The sequence below is a fragment of the Xyrauchen texanus genome, chromosome 43 (assembly GCF_025860055.1).
Source record: "Xyrauchen texanus isolate HMW12.3.18 chromosome 43, RBS_HiC_50CHRs, whole genome shotgun sequence".
NCBI lineage: Eukaryota > Metazoa > Chordata > Actinopteri > Cypriniformes > Catostomidae > Xyrauchen > Xyrauchen texanus.
Window position 1 is genome coordinate 18,880,248 of NC_068318.1, and position 20,775 is coordinate 18,901,022.

At 37.2% G+C, this 20,775-nt stretch overlaps 1 protein-coding gene across 1 annotated transcript in view; it reads right to left on the reverse strand.

The window, feature by feature from the left end:
* The window catches only part of LOC127636031 (protocadherin-16-like), a 120,750-nt gene that overhangs the window by 13,655 nt on the left and 86,320 nt on the right, over positions 1-20,775 (reverse strand). Inside the window, exons 3-13 of the mRNA XM_052116390.1 lie at positions 18,445-18,633; positions 17,440-17,671; positions 15,636-15,872; positions 12,738-13,784; positions 8,843-9,030; positions 8,500-8,596; positions 7,911-8,068; positions 4,002-4,851; positions 2,194-2,433; positions 872-997; positions 562-771 (exon numbers count right to left, since the gene is read on the reverse strand). Coding sequence (XP_051972350.1) covers positions 562-771; positions 872-997; positions 2,194-2,433; positions 4,002-4,851; positions 7,911-8,068; positions 8,500-8,596; positions 8,843-9,030; positions 12,738-13,784; positions 15,636-15,872; positions 17,440-17,671; positions 18,445-18,633 — 3,574 coding nt within the window. The remainder of the gene's footprint in view (positions 1-561; positions 772-871; positions 998-2,193; positions 2,434-4,001; positions 4,852-7,910; positions 8,069-8,499; positions 8,597-8,842; positions 9,031-12,737; positions 13,785-15,635; positions 15,873-17,439; positions 17,672-18,444; positions 18,634-20,775) is intronic.

Here is a 20,775-nt window from a genome sequence, read left to right on the forward strand (position 1 = left end):
CTGTTGTTAATATTAATAAAAAAAACTATATAAAAAAAAAACCAGTGACTGTTTTTTATTTTTTATTATCAGCCTAGTATGTTTTTAGTTCACTTAATACTTAGGCCACTTCTTTATCATTATGACTCTTTACCTGAATAATTAAAAACATGAAGCATTTAGCATCACTGAGGCAAAATGCCATTGTTTTTATATAACATGTTTATATTAATATTTAATTTTTTAAATAATGGAGTGTGTTCTGTGGCATAATAACATATTATACAATTTTACTGTGGCATTTAATTTCAAATGACAAGAAATATTACATTTCACTGGTATTGGTACAAATAAAAATGTATGGATTTTAATTCATTTATATATACATGGTACATCCTTCTTTTTAGTAAAAATTTATTTAGGCAGAATATGCCCTCATCACAACTCATTTAAAATTTAATATGGTTTAAAATTCATATATAATTCAAAATGTATCTGATCTGTAAATCTACTGTTAAAGCTTTTCATCTTCTTCTTCTTCTTGTTGCTCGGTACAGACATTAAAAAAGCTATAGTTTTTACCAGTGATCTTGTATTCCAGTCGGCCACTCTCTCCAGTGTCCTGGTCAGTGGCTCTGAGGGCGAAGAGTTCCACGGGGTCTAGGTTCTCAGGAACATCCAGACTGTATTGCTGCCTTCCAAAAGAGGGTGCATTATCATTCTCATCCAACACAGTGATGTGCACTTTGGTCTTGGCAAAGTTAGGGGGTATGCCACCATCCTTTGCATACACTGACAAGCACAAAACATAAATACAATTACAAAGTTTATTATGAATTATGATAATAGGTTATAATATTCAATAATATTGTATATTATATATTTTAAGTACCTGTTACTATGTAGTGGTCCTGAAGTTCCCTATCTAGGACCTGGGTGACAGATATTACACCTGTTTCTGGATTAATTGTGAATGCATCCTCAGTCACACCACCATAAGTCACTAAGCCGTTAGTGCCTGCAACAGTCATTAAAAACAGAAATATACTATATAATCAATAATCCTTCAAAATCGTGAACGGTGACTGAATCGATAATTATTACTAGAATAAAACACTTGCTGCCTTCTATTGTTTTTATTAAATAGTAAGTGAAACAGGGAAAGGAAGTCACAACTGTCAATTCAGAACATTCATACATTTATGAGTTTACAACTTTTTGCAATTATGAATTCTATGAAGACACTGACCAGATTTACAAGTCTAAATCTCGTAATTACAGATATTTCCACAATAAATGCTCCAAAAAGTAGTATTCTACATTGTTGTCACATGACCTCATTAAGTTGTATGTGAGTGGCATCTAATTATCAACTTGGAAATTAAAATGAATATTTTACTTTTTTATTCAATCTAAAAATGTTGTAATTTTAGCAGTCTGATCAAATAAGGAGCCAAAAAAGAGATGTTATTATCAATCGTGGTTGAAATGAGATTACTTCTGGGTTATTCATCACACTGGAAATGGAATGTCAAGGTGGATGTTTTGGGAGTTCAAATATAATAGGTAATATAGATACTATATGCATACTGAAATTTTCAATATTCTGTGAAGCATAAATACTATAGATACCAGAAATAGTAAGAGAGGTTAGTATGCTATTCTGAACATATCCTGTGACTACCAAAGCATTTCTAATTTCTCAATTAAGAAATCCATTGTGATCTAGAATGGTACAGGAAATTGTTACTTGTGAATCACCTGATTTGCATTAAAACAGATGTGTAAAATGCCATAAAATATTCAGGTTCAAACCTTTTTGATCTTGCTTTTAACACATCATAGGTTTCATTAGTAGTTCAATTTGCTGATTCAGCAGCCGATTCGTGGTCTACAAAATGAACATAGGCGTAGACCAAAGACATACAGATGCCAGATTGCGTGCAAAGTCAGCGAGCTTTGGCACAAGCACCTGCTTACTCAATTAATATTTCCTGGAGAATGTCTTTACAATCTCTCTTTCATACTCTCGCACTCTACCCAGGGGGCTGACAATGAGTCCCACATATCTTCAACAGGAAACTTAAATAAAAAACATTACTGTCACCACAACATAACTGCTTTAACCAGATGGCAAAGTTTGAATGGTCGGAATACTCTAGAAGTAAAGGTACATTTAACACATGGTTTATTGTGTAATCAAATATCACTCACCGTGATCCCGGTCTGAGGCAGAGACCTTCAGTATGGTTGTTCCTACTGGCTGGTTCTCTCTGATTTGAGCTTCAAATTCAGTCCTTTCAAACCTTGGTGCTTCATCGTTTATGTCAATCACCTGGATAGACAGCACCTGAGTGGTGGAGTGTTGGGGTATGCCATGGTCTTCAGCAACAATGGTGAGGTTGTAGCTCTCCTGTTCCTCACGATCCAGAGGTTTTAGGATGGAGAGAGAGCCTGGAGATTAGGAGAAGGGTAAAACATCCTTAGATCTCCTGTATGAGGGGTTCACATTATTGTGCTGTACTCAGCTGCTCTGTGGTTTAGTAAAGGTACAGTAGCAAATAAAGGAACCCTTCTAAAGAGGGTACAACCAAAGTACAGCATTGAAATTATATTGTAACATCATGGTACTTTCATTTGCAGTATAGGGAACTGAATGATTACCTTATTCATATACTATGGTATTTACATGACATCCCAAAACACTTTAAAAAAATTCAATGGTATTACCATGGTACCATGGCCAAAAACATTAAAAAAGTCACTGTTTGGTACGTTTAGCCAGTGTATGGTATTAGCATTAGCCTTCAAGGGCTAATTCATCTTTATTACTCCCCTATTCACACGTTCCTGAGATTCCAAAATTGCAGTTGTTTTATGCAAAATAAAAGTCAAAAACAATTTCCATAACTCATAATTCTTTTGAACTTTATTCATTCCATTTTTCTCCTCCGATTGGCACCTCCAACTGGAATTTGAGAATGATGCTTTTTGCTGACTTACTGCTATGAAGAGCAAGGTTGAGATTTGATGTTGTGGATCCATTTTTGTACCTTTCCTGCTCTACCTCTGCACAATGCTGTCATCAGCTAAAACTCAAGCAAGGGTCAGTCAGGATAAACAAACCCCAGCGGTACATATGGCAGCCTGAATGCTTGCTGACTGCAAAACTTTATTGTGTGTTTGTGCGAAGTCTGTGTGCGGCCTCATTTCATATAAATAGTCCACCTAACAAAAGATCACACATCATTGAAATGCTTAAGCTAGTTTCTGCTTCTGAAAATGATAGCTCTGGTTTTATGCTTAACATCCATCTTAAGACCTCCGCTTCGCACAGTCAAAATAGATTTAAGTTCTACTCCCACCGTCTGGCTAAAATCAGTTTTGATATCACATTTGGAGCTTGACAACCCCTTGTCCCTATCCATTTTCTTTGTATAGAAGACATGAAGAAAGCAGCTTGGACATTCAACTAAATTCCTCTTTTGTTGTTCCATGGAAGAAAGAAAGTCATACAGGTTCAGAACAACACAAATGAGCATAAATTACGAGAGAATGTACATGTTTGAGTAAACTATCCCTTTAAATACTAACCCACATCACAAACCATTTGACAATAATGGAAGGAAAATAGTCTACAGCTGCTCAGTATATTAGGTGTCTTAGTCTTAATCTTATTAATCTAACTTTGCGTGAGCAGTAAATGGTCATACTCTTGGATGATGGAGAAATATCACGCTAATGCCTATTTCCAACTCCAAATCAAAGGCGTGCGGTTGACAGGGCCAAAGCAAAACCGTGCTCCCCTGAATAAACCTTTCAAGAAAATTATCTGTTCTTGCTTAATTAATTGGGCTTTGAGGGAATGGCCAGTAAAGTAGTATGGTGTGAGAAGGAGCCATTTATCAGATAGAATTAAGGGTATAAATTACCCCCCAAAAAAATTCTGTCATCATTTACTCACCAGAATTGACAGAATTTTCATTTTTGGGTGAACTATCCTTTCAAGTAATGACTCTTACCACTGTTGGGGCTGAGGCTGAACCGTCCTGCTGGGTTGCCTGACTGGATCCTGTAGGATACTCGTCCATTTTCCCCCTGGTCTGCATCCCGGGCCATGATGTAGAGCAGGACAAAACCAACAGGCTGGTCCTCCATCACACTAACAGCTGTAGGGGAACTGAAGATCGGAGCATTGTCATTCTCATCAGTCACAAACACTTGTGCTGTTACCGATCCCCAGAGCCTTTGATTGGGATCCATGGCTGAATCTGTGGCATGGACCACCAGGAAGAGGCTGGAGGTCTTCTCATGGTCCAGCTCTTGGCCCAGTTTTAGGACTCCCGTGACTTTATCAAGAGTGAAGAGATCTGGGCTATCAGGCCACTGCTGTTGGATAGAATAACGTATCTCGCTATTGGGGCCAGTACCGTCCTTATCAGTGGCCTGGAAGGTGTAGATCGAAGAACCTGCTTGAATGTTCTCAGGAATGACAATAGTGACCGGATCTTCTGGAAACTGGGGTGCATGGTCATTACTATCCTGCACATTGATTTCCAACTGCACCATGTGACTGCTTGGAAAGGCCTTTGAAAAATTGTCCACCACAATCTGTAGAGTATACCGTGATCCCTTTTCATAGTCCAGCTCTCTAGCCAAATATACATCACCTGTCAGATGGTCAACCATAAATGTGCCATCATGATCTGTGCCTCCCACTACCAGGTAGGTCACCTGACTGTTTGCTATGATGTCAGGATGATCGTGTGACCTGACTGAACCAATAACAGAGCCTGGTTTAGCTCCCTCTATTGTGTTGAGGGTCATGGATAGGGTGTTGGGTTTTGGAGGGGTCCTTTTGGAGCCAGTGACCTACAGGTTGCGAATAAGAAAGAAGAGTATTTTTATTTATGAAAAAAAGTTAAATGGTGATACAACAAATTCTGTCATTCTAAAGTTACATTTTAAGCTGAACGTCCATGTTTTACAACAATCCTCCTAAACGATGAAGCTCCCCAAACATTTTTAGTTCATTTAAATAGTTTGAGGACATAAAATTGATTACGAAGCTTGTGAAACCTAACACAATTGCCTCAGTAGATCAACACAGTGACAGGACAAAAATATAAAACACATTTTTTTCTTGTTTTTCATCAGGAAGAAAGGCATGAAGCTGAAAGAAAATGCAGTTAATGTTCTAAAAGCAGCATGTTCTAAAAGCGGCATTGCGGGGAGGGGAACCTCCATCCTGGACAACCACAATCAGCTGATAACTGGACTGGTGCTCGTGGTCCAAAGAACCTATGAACCAGCATGGAGCTCCTATGATGCTGGCCTAAACTGGTCTTTCAGCATGGTTATGGTTATTTACAGTATTATTATTAGAAATAGATATGTCACTATTTACTAGATTAAAGTGCAATGTAAAATGCTTCCCCATTTTTTAAGACGTCAACTAAATGCATTAAAGAAAGATTAAAATGCAATGAACCTGTCTATCACATATAAGGCCTATTTCCCATGTCCTTGAAGTGGAGCCAGAAAACCCTTCAGTAATGATGACAGTTGAAGCCTTTCATACTAATATCCCTATGAAAAACAAAAGAGCACACGCATACCGGACGTTAGGAATGAAAGCAACAGATGGATTGAAGTTGATCCATTTTTTGGCTCCCTCTTTTGTGCAAGGTACACTGGACATTAAGGGGAGGCTGGTATTACTGACAGCATGCAAAATATTATCTAGATATTGTTAAGGTGCATGACTCTCTGGTGCGAGAGTATCAGTTGGTGCTACTGTATTAGGGGACTGAAGTTTTCAGTTTTCCGTTTGATCATGGGGAACCACAGCTGGGCCTAATCAGAGCCATCTGGGAGTACTTGATTCAAAGGTGCATTCTCTCTCTCTGCCATTTCTCACTCTCCCTCATCTGTGCCTTACAAACAGGGAGCACAAAAATTACAGTCAACTGCATGCTCTACAATTAGCATCCAATTCCCTTTTTGAAATCACATCTGTAAAAGCATAGAAGATATTTCACTACAAAAAAGATTGTACTGCTTGCCAGGACTAATTCTGTAAAGCACAACTCTTTGGAATCTAGATATCTGGATACTTTTAAAGTGGACTGAAAAGGGACGAAATTAATGTATTGTCAAAAATATTATGTGACCAGAAGTTCCGGACCAGAGATGATTTTAAGTTGAACATTTTCGGTGATGCTTTATTTTATCCACCAGTAAACTTGTAGAGTTTGGGATTCTAAAGTGACATCATTATCTCAAAAACGTCTATGGAAGAAGTTTTTCTAGTCTTACTAAGCGCTGTGATCTTGCGATCTGGTCATCCGACTTAATATCCCATTCAATTTTTCAACTGAACTCAACTAACCTTTATTTTCTCCTCTTTTCTTCCTTTCTACTCCCTTTCGCATCCATTCATGTGGGAATGCTTCTAAATAGACCAGAAATCGTATTTTTTACTTTTCAAATTGATGGTAGTCATTTTGAATGATCATTTAATGTATTTAATATTCAGTAAAAGATGGAAAATCTTTGGACCTCTTTGTGTGACATTTCTGATTCACGCCATTCCATGCTGTGTATTGGGATTAATACATGGTTTTTAGTTACAGCATGTTCCTCTGGAACAGGAAGCAGTACTGGGAGTTTGGAGGTGTTTGTGTTTGCAACGACAGGAGCTGGCCTCTGGGTCAGAACTAATTTCCCTGCTTGAATACTGATACCGCAGCTCAGGGGACAATGAGCATGATGATAGTTTAGCATAGTGAAAGGCGGCTTGTTCATATTGGAAGTCACTGTGCACAGTTGTAAGCTGTGGTGGTCATGCAGTAAGATTTTACGACTGTGGCCTGGGCCATTTCTAGCTATAAATGGTATTAGCGGGTGCCCCAAGCCACCAGGGGGCCCCACAAAGCAAGTTTTTTTTTATTTGTATTTTTAATATACTAAAAGCTGTGAGTAAGACTAAGGCATCTGTTATGGCTCAATTAGAATGGTATAGGGGGCCCCCTTGTGGCCCGAAATGGAAGGGAGGAATGGGATGGGGGGTACTCCAAGTAGGAATTTGCTTAGGGGCCTCCTATGCTTAGAAATGGCCCTGACTGTGGCTACACTGCAGATCACCTTAAATTCAAGACAAAAAGATTTCTCATGGATGAACCTAAATTAGTGGTGCTTTATGAAGGTAAATTAGTAAATGATGTTACAAGCATGATTGAAAGATTTGCATGCGGAAATTACGATTTTTGAAAGCATAACTAAAATTGCAAACACAAAAAGCTGCAAGCGTACGAAAAAATATTAGCAATGTTTTAATGCTTCGCATAAGTGTTATTCATGTTTTGTGAATCTGTAATTTTATATTAACACAAAGTAAATTTGATCTGTATTCTTCTGACTTCCGTTTTTGTATTTTTTGTGCTTACACTTTTTGCACTGTTTTCACCCAAACATGGCCAAAAAATATTGCAAACCTGCTATCAGCAAAATGCAAGCAAAGAAAGGGTGTCATGAACAGATACAGTAGAATCAGTCTGTATGTGTATGAATAAACTGAACAAATCTTATTCTGCACATGCAAATCTTTTAGGCAATAATTTACCTTCATAGTAAGACAAGTATGACTGAGCAAATGCAGTTTATCTTTGGCTATTTACAAATTCACTGTGACTCTTATTTTTTATGTAAAGATTATAATACAATTTGCTACCATTCTCTTTTGCCACTTTTTATTATAGAGACTCTAAAGAGGATACTGAAAATGATAGGGGGATCAGGGCATGATGCAAGCCGGATTTGAACATGTATGAGCACCACAGCTCAACATACATTACCTGGAGTATGTGCACTTGCCAGAAAACACTAACCCAGTGCAAGTGAAGTTTTGAAATGTGTCTGTATAAACTGACCTGTAGAAGCAAGGCAGTGGAAGAGCTCTGAGATGGTGCTCCGCGATCCGACGCAGTCACGGTGAAGCTGTACTCTGCCTTTTCAGCTCGTCTTAGGGGGGAGGAGGAGTGCAGCTCTCCAGTGTTTGGGTTCAAGGAGAAATGTTCCACTCTGGAGCCTATAAGAGCAAGGACAAATGGAAGCATAAATAGAGACAAATATGGAAGTATAATTATCTATACAATACATCACGCTGGACACAAAGAGAAGTGTAAGAACATCTTACATTTAGAGTAGAAGGAAAAATTTTGCATTAATGTCCTCTGTGAATAACATGAGCCAACACTTAAAGGGATAGTTCACCTGAAAATGAAAATTCTGTCATCATTTACTCACCCTTGTGTAGTTTCAAACCCAAATGACTTTGTTTCTTCCGTGAAATACAAAAAAGAGATGGCAGAATGGTAGCATCAGTCATCTTTCACTTCCATTGAATGTAAAAAAATAATATAAAATTGCAATAAAAGTAAACATGGTCCCTATCATCTCCTTTTGTGTAAATTTTTGGGTGAACTATCCCTTTAATAGTCTATTCTGGTACTTGCTTACCTGATAATGAGTAAAAAATAGTGCCATTCTCTCCCTCATCTGGGTCTTTGGCATTCAACGTTCCTAATAAAGTACCTGCAGGAAGACCCTCCTGAACCTGCAAAACATCAACCAAGCTTCAAACAACACAGACTGGCTGCTTATACCTAATTCAAACAGACCAGCAAGTGTGGGAACATATCCAAGGTCATACATTTTTTTGAAAGATATTATGTACAGATTTAATGACATTTTTATGATGTGATCTGTGCTTTAATAAACATATGGTCCATGCTGCAAGGACTTATGTTATGACAAACTAATTTAAGGCTTTGATAACAGTCTGTGCCAGTCTGTCTCTTGCCTGAATGAGAATCTCCCTGCCAGGCTGTGTGTGGCTGAATGCCGGAGCGTTGTCATTCTCATCGAGAACCGTGATGTGGGCTGTTCCAGTGGCACTGCGGGGAGGGGTACCTCCATCTTGGACAACCACAATCAGCTGATAACTGGACTGGTGCTCACGGTCCAAAGCTGCTCTGGTACTGATCTCACCTACACAAACAAAGAGATATGTGTGTAATAAGGTTGGGGGTAACGGAATACATGTAACAGGATTAAGTATTTAAAATACAAAATATAAGTAACTGCATTCCACTACAGTTACAATTGAAATCATTGGTATTTAGAATATAGTTACATTCAAAAAGTATTTTGATTACTAAAGAGATTACTTTGCATTTTATTGTCATTGGAAAACATTTATACATATAAATGATGCGATCCAAAGTGCATTTGAACAGCGGTGAAACACTTTCTTATGATGTGTTACATTCATACTGACAGCAGACAGAGAAGTAAGTTTGAAGTAAGTTTGGAGCAGAAGAAATAGAAATAAACCTTGTTTAAATTGTCAGCTTTACGCTAAGCTAAAATGCTATTTCTAGCCATTTCACATGCACATGTTATCAGACATGATCATATTTTTTTAACAAGAAAATTCACATTAAATCATAAAGACCTTTGATATTAGGGCAAAAATCGTATTCTTGATAATCATTTTTGTATTGTTTTCCTGTAAAAATATCTAAAAATCCAAAACAATTTGATTTATCTTGTTTTAGAAACAACACTGCATAAGATATTTAGGTTTTTCAGAGAAAGTATTTTTAACATGTGTATTTTGTCTCACTGTACTGGCTTTTATATGTACAGAGTTTTATAGTCAAAACAAGTGAAAAATCTACCAGTGCTGAAGTAATCCAAAGTATTTAGAATATGTTACATTACAAATTACATTCCACTGCATGTATTCTGTAATCTGTAGTGAAATACATTTAAAAAATAACCCTCCCAACCCTGGTTATAGAGGTATGTGTTCTCCTGTCATGATCTGAGGGACAGAGGGTGACCCATCACTAAATACTGTATGTGTCAGTTTAATTTACTGTTACTCAGTGTTCTCTGTAATTATTTTTCTTTACATTTTGTGCACTTACCTGTATGGTTATTATTATTATTAAAAATAATATTTTATTATTACTACTTTTTTATGTACGTAATACTTTTTTTTCTGTTAATGAATGTTTTGGCAACATTGTACATTGTATACAATCATGCCAATAAAGCTAATTTATACTGAATGTCATTATTTGAGAGAGAGAGAGAGAGAGAGAGAGAGAGAGAGAGAGGTGTGTGTGAGAGAGAGAGAGAGAGAGGATGCGATTGCACTATGAAAAGTTGAGTAAAAACTTACTGGATGGTAGTTAATGGAAATATTCTAGTTATTCAAAATACATACATTTTGATACATATTCTGTTTAGTTGATTGAAATGAGTTAATGTCAATACTTACAATACTTACACTTTTCATTGTGTGCAATAAATTTAAATTGGTACAATGGAATTCTGCTTAAAGCTGCACTCACAAATTGTTTCCTCATTTTAAAAAGTTTTACTCCTCAAGAAATAAATAGTAATTTTGAAACTAAAATCAAGAATATTCACATGAGACAATGTTTCATTGTACATGGAGAGTGTCCTCATGGGGAACGCTATTTTAGAATCACATGAGCAGCCAAATATTACTCGCTCAATCACAGTAACCACCCTGTTATTGAACACTTTCACTCATATATTAAATTAATTAAGTCTGACTGTGAATAGTACACCCGCCTTTTGCCCAATGTTAGCTGGGATAGGCTCCAGCCCCCGCGACCCTGTACACAGGATAAGCGGTTGACGATGGATGGATGGATGGATGGATGTGAATAGTACATTTCTACAATGACATTGGTATCTGAAAACGTTTGTTTGAATGATGAGGCATCAATACCTCTAGGGGTCAGTGAAAGTCCAAAATGACAAATTAAATAATGACACTTTTAATGCACCTATAATCCATTAGAACTATATGAATAATTTGATTGGTGCATATATTTTTTTAATCTAACATCCCTCATCCATGCAACAAATGTATGTGATACAGTTCAGAGAGTGAGCTACTGTTATGTGTGTGTGTGTGTGTGTGTGTATAAAGGTATTTATTATAAGGCTTTAAAATGTGTTGCAATTCTGTTACAATGTGTCTCTCTGAGAGATAAATAATTTAAATAAGATAATTTTTTTATTTTCTGGTTGTATTTCAGAAAATTATCCAATCCAAATATCCAATGTTTGGTAAAAAGAAAAAACAAAAGCCAAAAAATAAATAAATAAATTATTAAAAATGATTTGATGAAGTAATATAAAGTAGCAATCAGGGGATGTGCCAAAAGCTGAATACCTTATTCGGAAAGGCACGAATACTGACTTAAAATATTTGTATGACTGATTATCCAAAAAGCCCAAGGATGAAGTGACGTTTTAAATAAAAAATATCCCAAATTACAAAGAATTTATGAATCTGTGCAGCCAATATTTCTAAACTGTACACCTTATGAATGAAAATCCATACGGTGTGATTTCAGATCGCATGGGTGCGGTCTCAACTCCAAGGTCTCTATTAATTGAGGGCATCTGGAGCTTGTCAAGTGTAACATAAACTAAGATACGACAACATATACACTTTCCACTTCTTGACATGTCTATGTTAATGTATCACACGATTCACACGTGATTCTCATGTATTTACTTATAGCCTAAACCTGAGGGCAATATTCAATTCCTGACCTGAAGTGATGATTTCACGTCGGAGCTCGTCTTTCAGTCTCTTAAAGTTGACCACATTTATATCCACATCAGCGATTAAGGTTAATAACTGGTTAAGACTTTATTCTAAAAAAGTTAAATGCTCCATATAGTATTCATCTATTTCCTGCTTGTATAAAACAAAGAACCTGAAACACGCTCTGTCTTTTTTTTTTCTTCTTACTCTGTTCTTGAACTCTGGTAAGGCGCTATATAAATGTAACATTATTATTATTATTATTGAACTAAATAATGGTGTTCTACTGTAAAAAATCCAGATAGACTTTCAGAACTTTCACATGTTTGTAGGCTATATTGATTTTACATTCATTTCTTTTAATGTGTGAATTTGTATTTTTTTATTCATTGCAAAATGTGTGCTTGACACCTCATGCCTCCAGAATAATGTTGTTTTACTTGCACAGACAAATGAAAATTCTGTTTTATGCAGAAATTAATTTCAGAAATACCAGGAGATACCACAACATATCCCACAGTTAATGTAGCCTGTAAATTCAGCTTCTTCTGGTAAGAAAAAATAATAATACGATTTTTAAAAATAATAATTGTATAATAATAATAATTATTATTAGGCTATTATTATGAAAAGGCATATAGAAGTCATATTTTATTAATAGAAACTACGTAAGAGTAATACTTAAAAATGGGTGTTTCATTTAGTTTTGACACGCTTCAGGTTTAAGCCCCGCCCACATCTGGAAATCACAGTTTTCAGTTACTTCACCCAGATAATTATCTATATCTGATACTGATGATTTTGTCACATGAACAGATACAGATACGAATACAGATAATGGCTCCGCTGCACACCCCTAGTAGCATTTTTATTCATATTGTTTTAATGCAAAGTGACTTATCAAAGAAGCCTTCACATTTTCATTGCAACTAGTAGTAATCAATTCTAGTTTGTACTACCAGACTTGAATAAGTCAGTTCTGACAGATGTTTTGAAAAGGCTTAATTTAATTGAGCTGAAACTTTTTCTTCAACTTAATTAAGGTAATGGAACATTATTATTTTTGAGTGAAGGTGTGGGTTGTATTCCAGCTCACCAGTCTGGGAACTGATCTGGAAGTAACGGTCCATGTGGAGTAGCTTGTATGTAAGCCGACTGTTAAGGCCAGCATCACGGTCCATTGCAGACACTCTCCCAAAGCCTGTTCCGGCAGGCAGGTTCTCTCTTACTGCCAAAAACACCCTCTCCTGAGAGAATCGTGGTGAGTTATCGTTCTCGTCCGTCAATGTAACTCTCACTGTCGCACTACCTGTCTTCCTCATCTGGCCACTTCCTGAGGTGGCGAGTACAGTTAGCAAGTAGATTTCCTTGGCTTCTCGGTCCAAAGCACTCTTAACAAACAGCCAGCCGCTCTCTGGGGCGATTCCAAAACCTGCTGCATCCCCATCAGGCCGGAGATGGTATGCCAGAGGAGAAGATGCCATGGAATCTTTGGATGTAGCTCCATTTCCCAATGGATCTCGGTTGAGAGCCCGAACCTGTAGGAAACGGGTGTTAAGTGGTGTGTTCTCCTTTAGCTCAACACGATAGGTCATAGTGTCAAACACAGGACCCTGGTCATTCTCCGCCTGGATGTGGACCACTAGGGTAAATGTGGCACTAAGCTGGGGAGCACCGCTGTCTTTTGCGATCACTTGGAGATCATAGCGTGTTACGCTATCATATGACAGACTCCCAATTAGTCGGATCTCCCCACTGCTTCGTTCCACCCCAAATGTACGTTGCCCTCCAGATGACATCAGGTCAAAGCTAAGCTGTCCATTAGGACCTGAGTCGCGGTCCTCGGCCTGGACGCGGTACACGACAGTGCCCATCTTAGTGGCTTCTGGGAGCAGCAGTGACTCTGAGGTTGACGGGGAAAAAATGGGGGCGTTATCGTTCACATCTGCGATGGTGATCTGAATGCGAGTCTCTCCAAAAGCTGGAGGGGAACCGCTTTGCGCTTGAATCTCCAAGTCGAAAGAGGGTCGAGACTCGTGGTCCAGAGGAAGACTTGTTCTAAGCGCTCCAGTCTCAGAATCTACCATGAAATAACCATCTGGATCCCCCGCAGATATAGTGTAGGTGATGTCCATAGAAACTCCTGTAGGGCGAGAGATGGTAAGACAAGTAAGTAGACATTTAGCAGACGCTTTTACCCAAAGCGACTTACAGTACACTTACTACAGGGATAATTCACCCCAAAATAAAAATGAATTCATTATTTACTCACCCAATGTCATTCGAAACCTGTGTAATGTTGTTTTTCTGTACTCAGAAAACTTAGCAAAAATGTATGGGTACAACAACTTGTGCATTTTGACCTATCGGGTAGGCAGTAGGTTCTCTTGTTTTGCCGTCTGATGATGGAAGGGCATTTTGCCATGTGAACGGGGTGGGCTGGGTCACTTCTGAGAAAATTTACTTTTGTCAGAATTACATTTTTTTTATGGTGAACTATCCTTTTACCTGCCATAAGCTTCCAGCCGGACTGAGATGCTCCTCACTGAATGATACCTATACAAAAGCCTTCATCGGCCAAAACCAAAGGCAAATGCATCTATGTGTATTTCTTCAGTTAATTCGGGATGACTTCAAGGATTTAACACTAAAACGTATAGTTCATACAAAATAATTTTATTTAACCATTGACCCACAACACTTACTTAGTTTACTAATACTAAACATAAATAACTAATATTGGCATTGTATTCATTCATTTTCAGTTATAGCATAATTTAATGTACAGCTGCTTTGAAACAACGCTGTGAAAAGCGCTATACAAACCAATTTGACTTGACTTGACTTTTAAGTGTCTTGCAAAAGGGTACAGTGATGATATCTCATGGATCCTTTTAGTTTAGCAGCCTAAATCTTCAACCACAACACCCAGTGGTGTAGCAGTGTCTGAAGAGGTGGGTAATTTACGATGGACCCCACCCCAACCAAAAAAAAAAAACATGCACCCAGTCTCTAAAATGTATATATAACCAGTAAAACATTTTTAATCCTTTAAAACATTTTTGTAAATAAATACAGTGCAAATTATGGCTCCAGAGGTGCTTGTGCATTAGCATTAGATGCTGGAAATGTCCCGCCCCTAACTGAAACAGAAAATATGACTGGTTAGCAAATATCCAATCGCGTCTGAAATGAACGTTCTGATTGGTGGGTCAGCTTAGTCGGACTGTCTGTCTGGCCTGTGCCATCAGTTGCGGTCCCGCATCCCGCAGCTCTGTGCGTGTTCAGAGAGAATCTCTGTACACTTTTTAAATAATAATAATTAAAAACAAAACACACAATTCACTCAGTGGTGTTGCGGCATCATGTTATTAGATTGAAAAAGTTACAGGTCAAAAGTCTACTCCTCGCACTGGCGGCCATATGTATCATCAGTTTATTTTAGGTGGGCATACACCAAATCCTAAGAAAGATAGGTGGGCATACAACGTATGCTTGCATATGCCCTAGACTACACTACTGACCACACCACACTACCCCAGGAAAAGGCAAAGAGAGCAAAACAAGGGGGGGAAAAATCCTATAGAATTTCCCATTATTTTTCTGCATACAACACAAAGAAATGCCTTTGCTATGAGAAAATATACATCAATAAATAATAATTTCTAACAACATGAGGTAAAGTGGAATCTGTGATGGATGTGACTGTTTAATGAGGTTCAAGCAGCAGCTGCTGTTTTATTTGCACAACTGGCTGAGCAAGAGTACAAATATTCCCTATCAGGCTTTTCAACACCCCTAACTGTCTCACAGACACCAATTCATGGTTCTGAGAGCCCACAGCACTGAGGTTAGGAGAACTGTAAGAAAGTATGCTACAGCACATGGCTTCTTACATTGCACTGTATTTAAGTATATTTTTATACAACGTGATGGAAATTCCCAGAAGGACATGGAAAAAGTCTATGTTTGTGAAATGTTGGCTAAAACGAACCATTCCTGCTGCTGGCCCGCACTACGCCAACCTCAGTACCCCGGAGCACGTCTTCAGACACGGTGAAGAAGTAGTGCGCTTGTTCGAACAAGGGGGGCGCCACTGAGCCGGCCACAATGCTGATGTTCACTCTGGCATTGACAGGTGCTGTGAGACCACCTCCATCCCGTGCTGTGATCACCATGGCAATGACAGAGTTGGCCTTTCCATGCAAGGAGCGCGACAGAGAGATCACACCTAACAGGAAAAAATGCAGAGTGGAAAAGGAATAAAACAAGATATGATTAGGCATTAAATCTGCAGAAATTAAATATGAAGATACAGATGAGCAAATTCATTCAGCCTTTTTTCAATTTGACAAGTGTTTATAATGTTGCCTGTGTAATTATCTACACTGTGCATACTGCATACACACAAAAATATTTGAATAATTATTTATTATTTTAATTATAAGCACATATAATCTTTAAACATTTTGATTAGTTTAATTTTTGTTTCATTAGAACTTCAATTTATTTACTACAAAATGTTTAAAAATGGTGTTGCTTAAATTAATAATATTAATAATAATTATTATTATTTAAATAATAATAATGTAACATTTACATTTACAATTTAACATTGCTGACACTTTTATCCAAAGCAACTTACAAAATGAGGAAATGCAACATAATAAATATCTTTGTTTAATTTTTGTTTAATTACAACTTTAATTAAGTTGATAGAACATTTTTTTAAATTACATTGTGCCTTAATTAATAATAATATTAACAATTATTATTATTATTAATTTAACATACACATTTACATTTATTAATTTAGCAGACGCTTTTATCCAAAGAGACAAAATGAGGAAATGCAACATAATTCGTTTCATTTTTGTTTAATTATCAATTAAGTTGGTATAAAAGGTTTCAAAACTATATTGCACTTTAAATAATTTATTATAATAATAATAATAATTATTATTTTTATTATTAATTTAACATTCACATTTAATTTTATTCATTTAGCAAACACTTTTAACCAAAGTGACATTAAATGTGGAAATGCAACATCATTTTAAACTCTAAATTTCATTACTCGTAATTTAAATTTGTGAAATGAGAGTTTACTTAATACATTTGCATTGGAACCCTATGAATAATATTTATTGGCCAAGACTGGATGCACAAAAATTCTGATCCATATGACACAGACACATTGGAAATTTATTTAACTGTTGGTATTGTTTTAATCTAACATCATCCATCTATGGAGTTCATTTCATTTAATACTCCAATATGCATTAGAATATTTCTTTATTTCTTGTATACCAGAAAAAATATATATAAATAGCCAATGTTTGGCAAAAATCTGTAAAAATGTAAAACAATTTGCAATGGTATAATGTAATAATGTAACATGTTTTAATAATGTTTCAAAGTAAGGTGACTTCCTCAAAGAAGCCAAGGCAATGCATGTTGTCTGTAAGGTTACATTTGAGCAGGTGACCCAAGTTCAAATCTTGTTAAGTCATGCATTTTTACTGCATCAAATAGGCATAACAAATTTTTTTAATTTTGTACAATTAGACCAAATAGAACAAATCCACTCAAAATGTAATACACTTAATTTAGGCCACATCCACACTTATCTGTTTTCTCTTGAATACTTGCATTTTTTCAGCAGCTCTGCAAAGCTGTTCCAGTGTGGATGAGAGGGGTCAACATAGCAAAATGAATGCATTTTCAAACAAAATAAAAAATTATAAAATAATAAAATAAATAAGAAGATTTATAATTAAATAATTTTAACAAAACACCTGTGTCCTTGTTGAGGGTGAAGAAATTGGATCCACCACCAGGGACAGTGTGATATGTCACTTTGCTATTTACATCAGCGTCTGGGTCGTGGGCTGTTACCCTGACAATGGAGGTCCCGGGCGTGCTCTGTGTACTCAAACTGACAGCGTAGTTCAGGGGATAGAATGTAGGTCTGTTGTCATTGATGTCCACCAATGACACCTTCACATATGCAGATGAGGTAAGGCCTCCCTGTAGGGTAAAATCAAACATTGATTCCATTAATTCCATTCAGGATGATTGTGGATATCTTTCACATATTGTCTAATCATTCTGATGTCATAGTAAATATTCTTCACAGTGAGACATAACTGCCCAACAAGGTTGTAAGAGGCCAGTGAGCAGTTTTATGTACTGAAGGCTCTTCAATTGTCAAAGGTAGCATTTTATGGTTGCATTAATAACTGAAATGGGTAACAAAGCAAACCGCTGCTAGCAGCTAATAAAGAACATAGTGGGAGTGTGTGTGTGTGTGTGTGTGTGTGTGTGTGTGTGTACAATGAGCCACAATTGGACACTCAGTTTAATTGCCTTTTCATTTAAAGTGCCCATGACATTTTATTGCTGGCAGCTGAGAGAAAAAGGGTTGAGCAGGGCATGTAAGGGCCAGACTGGGTGTCTAGGTGCTATATGACAGCACTAATGACCATTTGTATAAAACTTTAAGCTCCTGGATGAAATTTATATTTGTGTCGTAAGTGAGGAACCGCAAAAATAATGATACAATTAAAAAATAAATAGAAAAATAGTTCACTTCACCTTTAAAAATAATTATTTTGTATTAAATGACAAGGCTTGGTTGCTTAGTAAGCCTTGGCATAAATAGGCAACATTTCATACATTATAACAATGTTACAACAAGTGTTATAACATTGATATAACAAAAAATATTTCTTGGAACAGGGTATATTTTATTCAAAATTTACAACGGAGCACTTTGGGTCTAAAAAGACAAATTTTCTCACCCCATCAGCTGCAGTGACAGTGAAATCGAAACTGTCTGATCCTTCATCTCGATCCAGAGCCACACTGGTGCAGATCTGTCCAGTCTCCTTATTGATAGTGAACTGGCTGGGTGGGGCACTATTAGGTCCAGATCCAATAGAGTATGCAATGGCCCCAAACGACCCACCATCTGCATCATCTGCTTTTACCTGCACAACAGAAATATGGTCCACTTATTAAACGTATTGAAAAAGAGAAAGAGCAGCTGGGATGAAAAGCGTTTTCCCTCTACATTTCACACTCTGACGCCAAAAGAAAAGGGGGCACGCTTGCTGAGAGATGAAGACTCTAAGGAGAGAACTTAAAACTATTGAGCATTAGCTGCTGGTGGTGAAGGGCATCATGACTGATATGGGGGAAATCTGGTCCACAAAGGGCTTTGACCAATTTATGGCAACATTTATGTGAAGACAGAAGAGCAGATACATCAAATACGTACAAGCACATGAACCATATGCATATGCACCCATACTACACTGGATAAACTGTATTGGTGTGGGACAAATGTGAGAGAATTCAGGGTGACTGTTGTAGCAGTTGCTGAAGGCTGTAAAGGTCTGTGTGAGAAAGAGGAAAATGCCTTGGATTTATCTCCACAAGTCATAAAACCTTTGTTTATCTGGGCACCCTGCCCTCTCTGTGCACTGGCATCTGTACAGAACCTCAATGATATGTTGGTGATATGACAGGGAAGCGAATTGGAAAACATATAAGAAACAGCATGGATCGAAACAAAGATAATTTTTTTCTGTTCCAAATTAGAAGTTTGGCAGAACAGGTCCAGTTCAGAGTTGAGTCTTTAGGGAACTACATCATGACTTAAAAACAAGGAGCAACCTTTGAGAAAGCCAACTGGTGTACTGTCCAATAGCTGGAAAGAAAAACTTGAGAAAATCATGTATTTTTGGTTCAGGTCAGGTCAAGTTCAAACTAAAAAGTTTAAAATGGACAGAAGAAATCACTTTAAATCCATGTTTTCATCTAGGTCCAAGTTTCCCAACCAAAATCAGGTCCAGCTCTTTATATTATCCTTAAAGTGAAGTACAGAATAATGTATTGCCAGTCATTATCAAAAAATAAATGACTGATCAGCACCCTTCTATTATCCTGAAGGCAAGAATGAATGTTACTATGACTACATTTTCGCATTCTACATTTCACTGCAGTTTCCTGATGAAATTAACACTACAACAACATAACTGTTTCATCCACTCCCTGCTGGAAAATCTAGCTCAAGCTGGTAGTTTTGATTTGGAACATGGTAGTTGTCCCAAGCTGGTCCTTAGCTGGTCCAAGTTGGTCATGAGCTGGTCCAAGCTGGTCCTTAGCTGGTCGACCAGCTAACAACTACCAAAAACCAGCTTGACCAACTTGAGCTGGTATAACAAGCTGTTAGCTGGCCAGCTTGGACCAGCTAAAGGCCAGCTTGGACCAGCTAAAGAACAGCTTGGACCAGTTAATGACCTGCTTGGACCAGGTAGAATCCAGCCACCATGTTCCAAAACACAGCTACCAGTTTAAGCTGAATTTTCCAGCAGAGCTTTCACACAAATCACAAGTACAATGGCTGATTATGACTTTATAAACACGTATTTTTCGCACTTATACTTCTCACAGTGCTATTTTATGATTTTGAAACACTTTTTTAACGCTTGTATTACAGACTCACCTAAATTTACACACTTACATTATGATTAGCTTCTGCGGTAGCTTACCTCATAGAGTGTTAAGACTTTTCATTTTGTTTTTGTTTTTTTGGAAATGTTTATTAAGGTGAAGGCCTTGGTTAAGGGTAAGGATGTCTGTTTTGTGTCTCCCTCTCATTTGACACAAATTTTTAGGTAAGGGAGGTATGTTTTACTCATTAAAACCTCCATCTTATATTCAACTTGAAAACCTCCTCTGATTACGGCACTCGCTTTTTGGCACCCCCCGCTGGACATTTCACTGGGAAACTGCACCCAAATGTGAAAGAAGGCACGTAATTTAATTTAGCAAAAATTTTGCTAAATCACGTAATGTTTAAGAGCCCAGGCAGCTGAAGGGATTTATTTTGTGCTAATGATTGACGTGTATATTCTCACACTTAAACGACTACTTACATGGACATGAAAAATGTATATTATGTGAGATGAAAGAGACTGCAGAGTGATACGAGATATATAAAACTAGCACAGCTATATGGACAATCAGTTGCCTAGGACAATAGTGAATTATACTGTACAGTTTAGCGGTCAATATACAACTATTTGCCTGAAAAATGCTAAAGTTGACCAATACGAATGAATTAT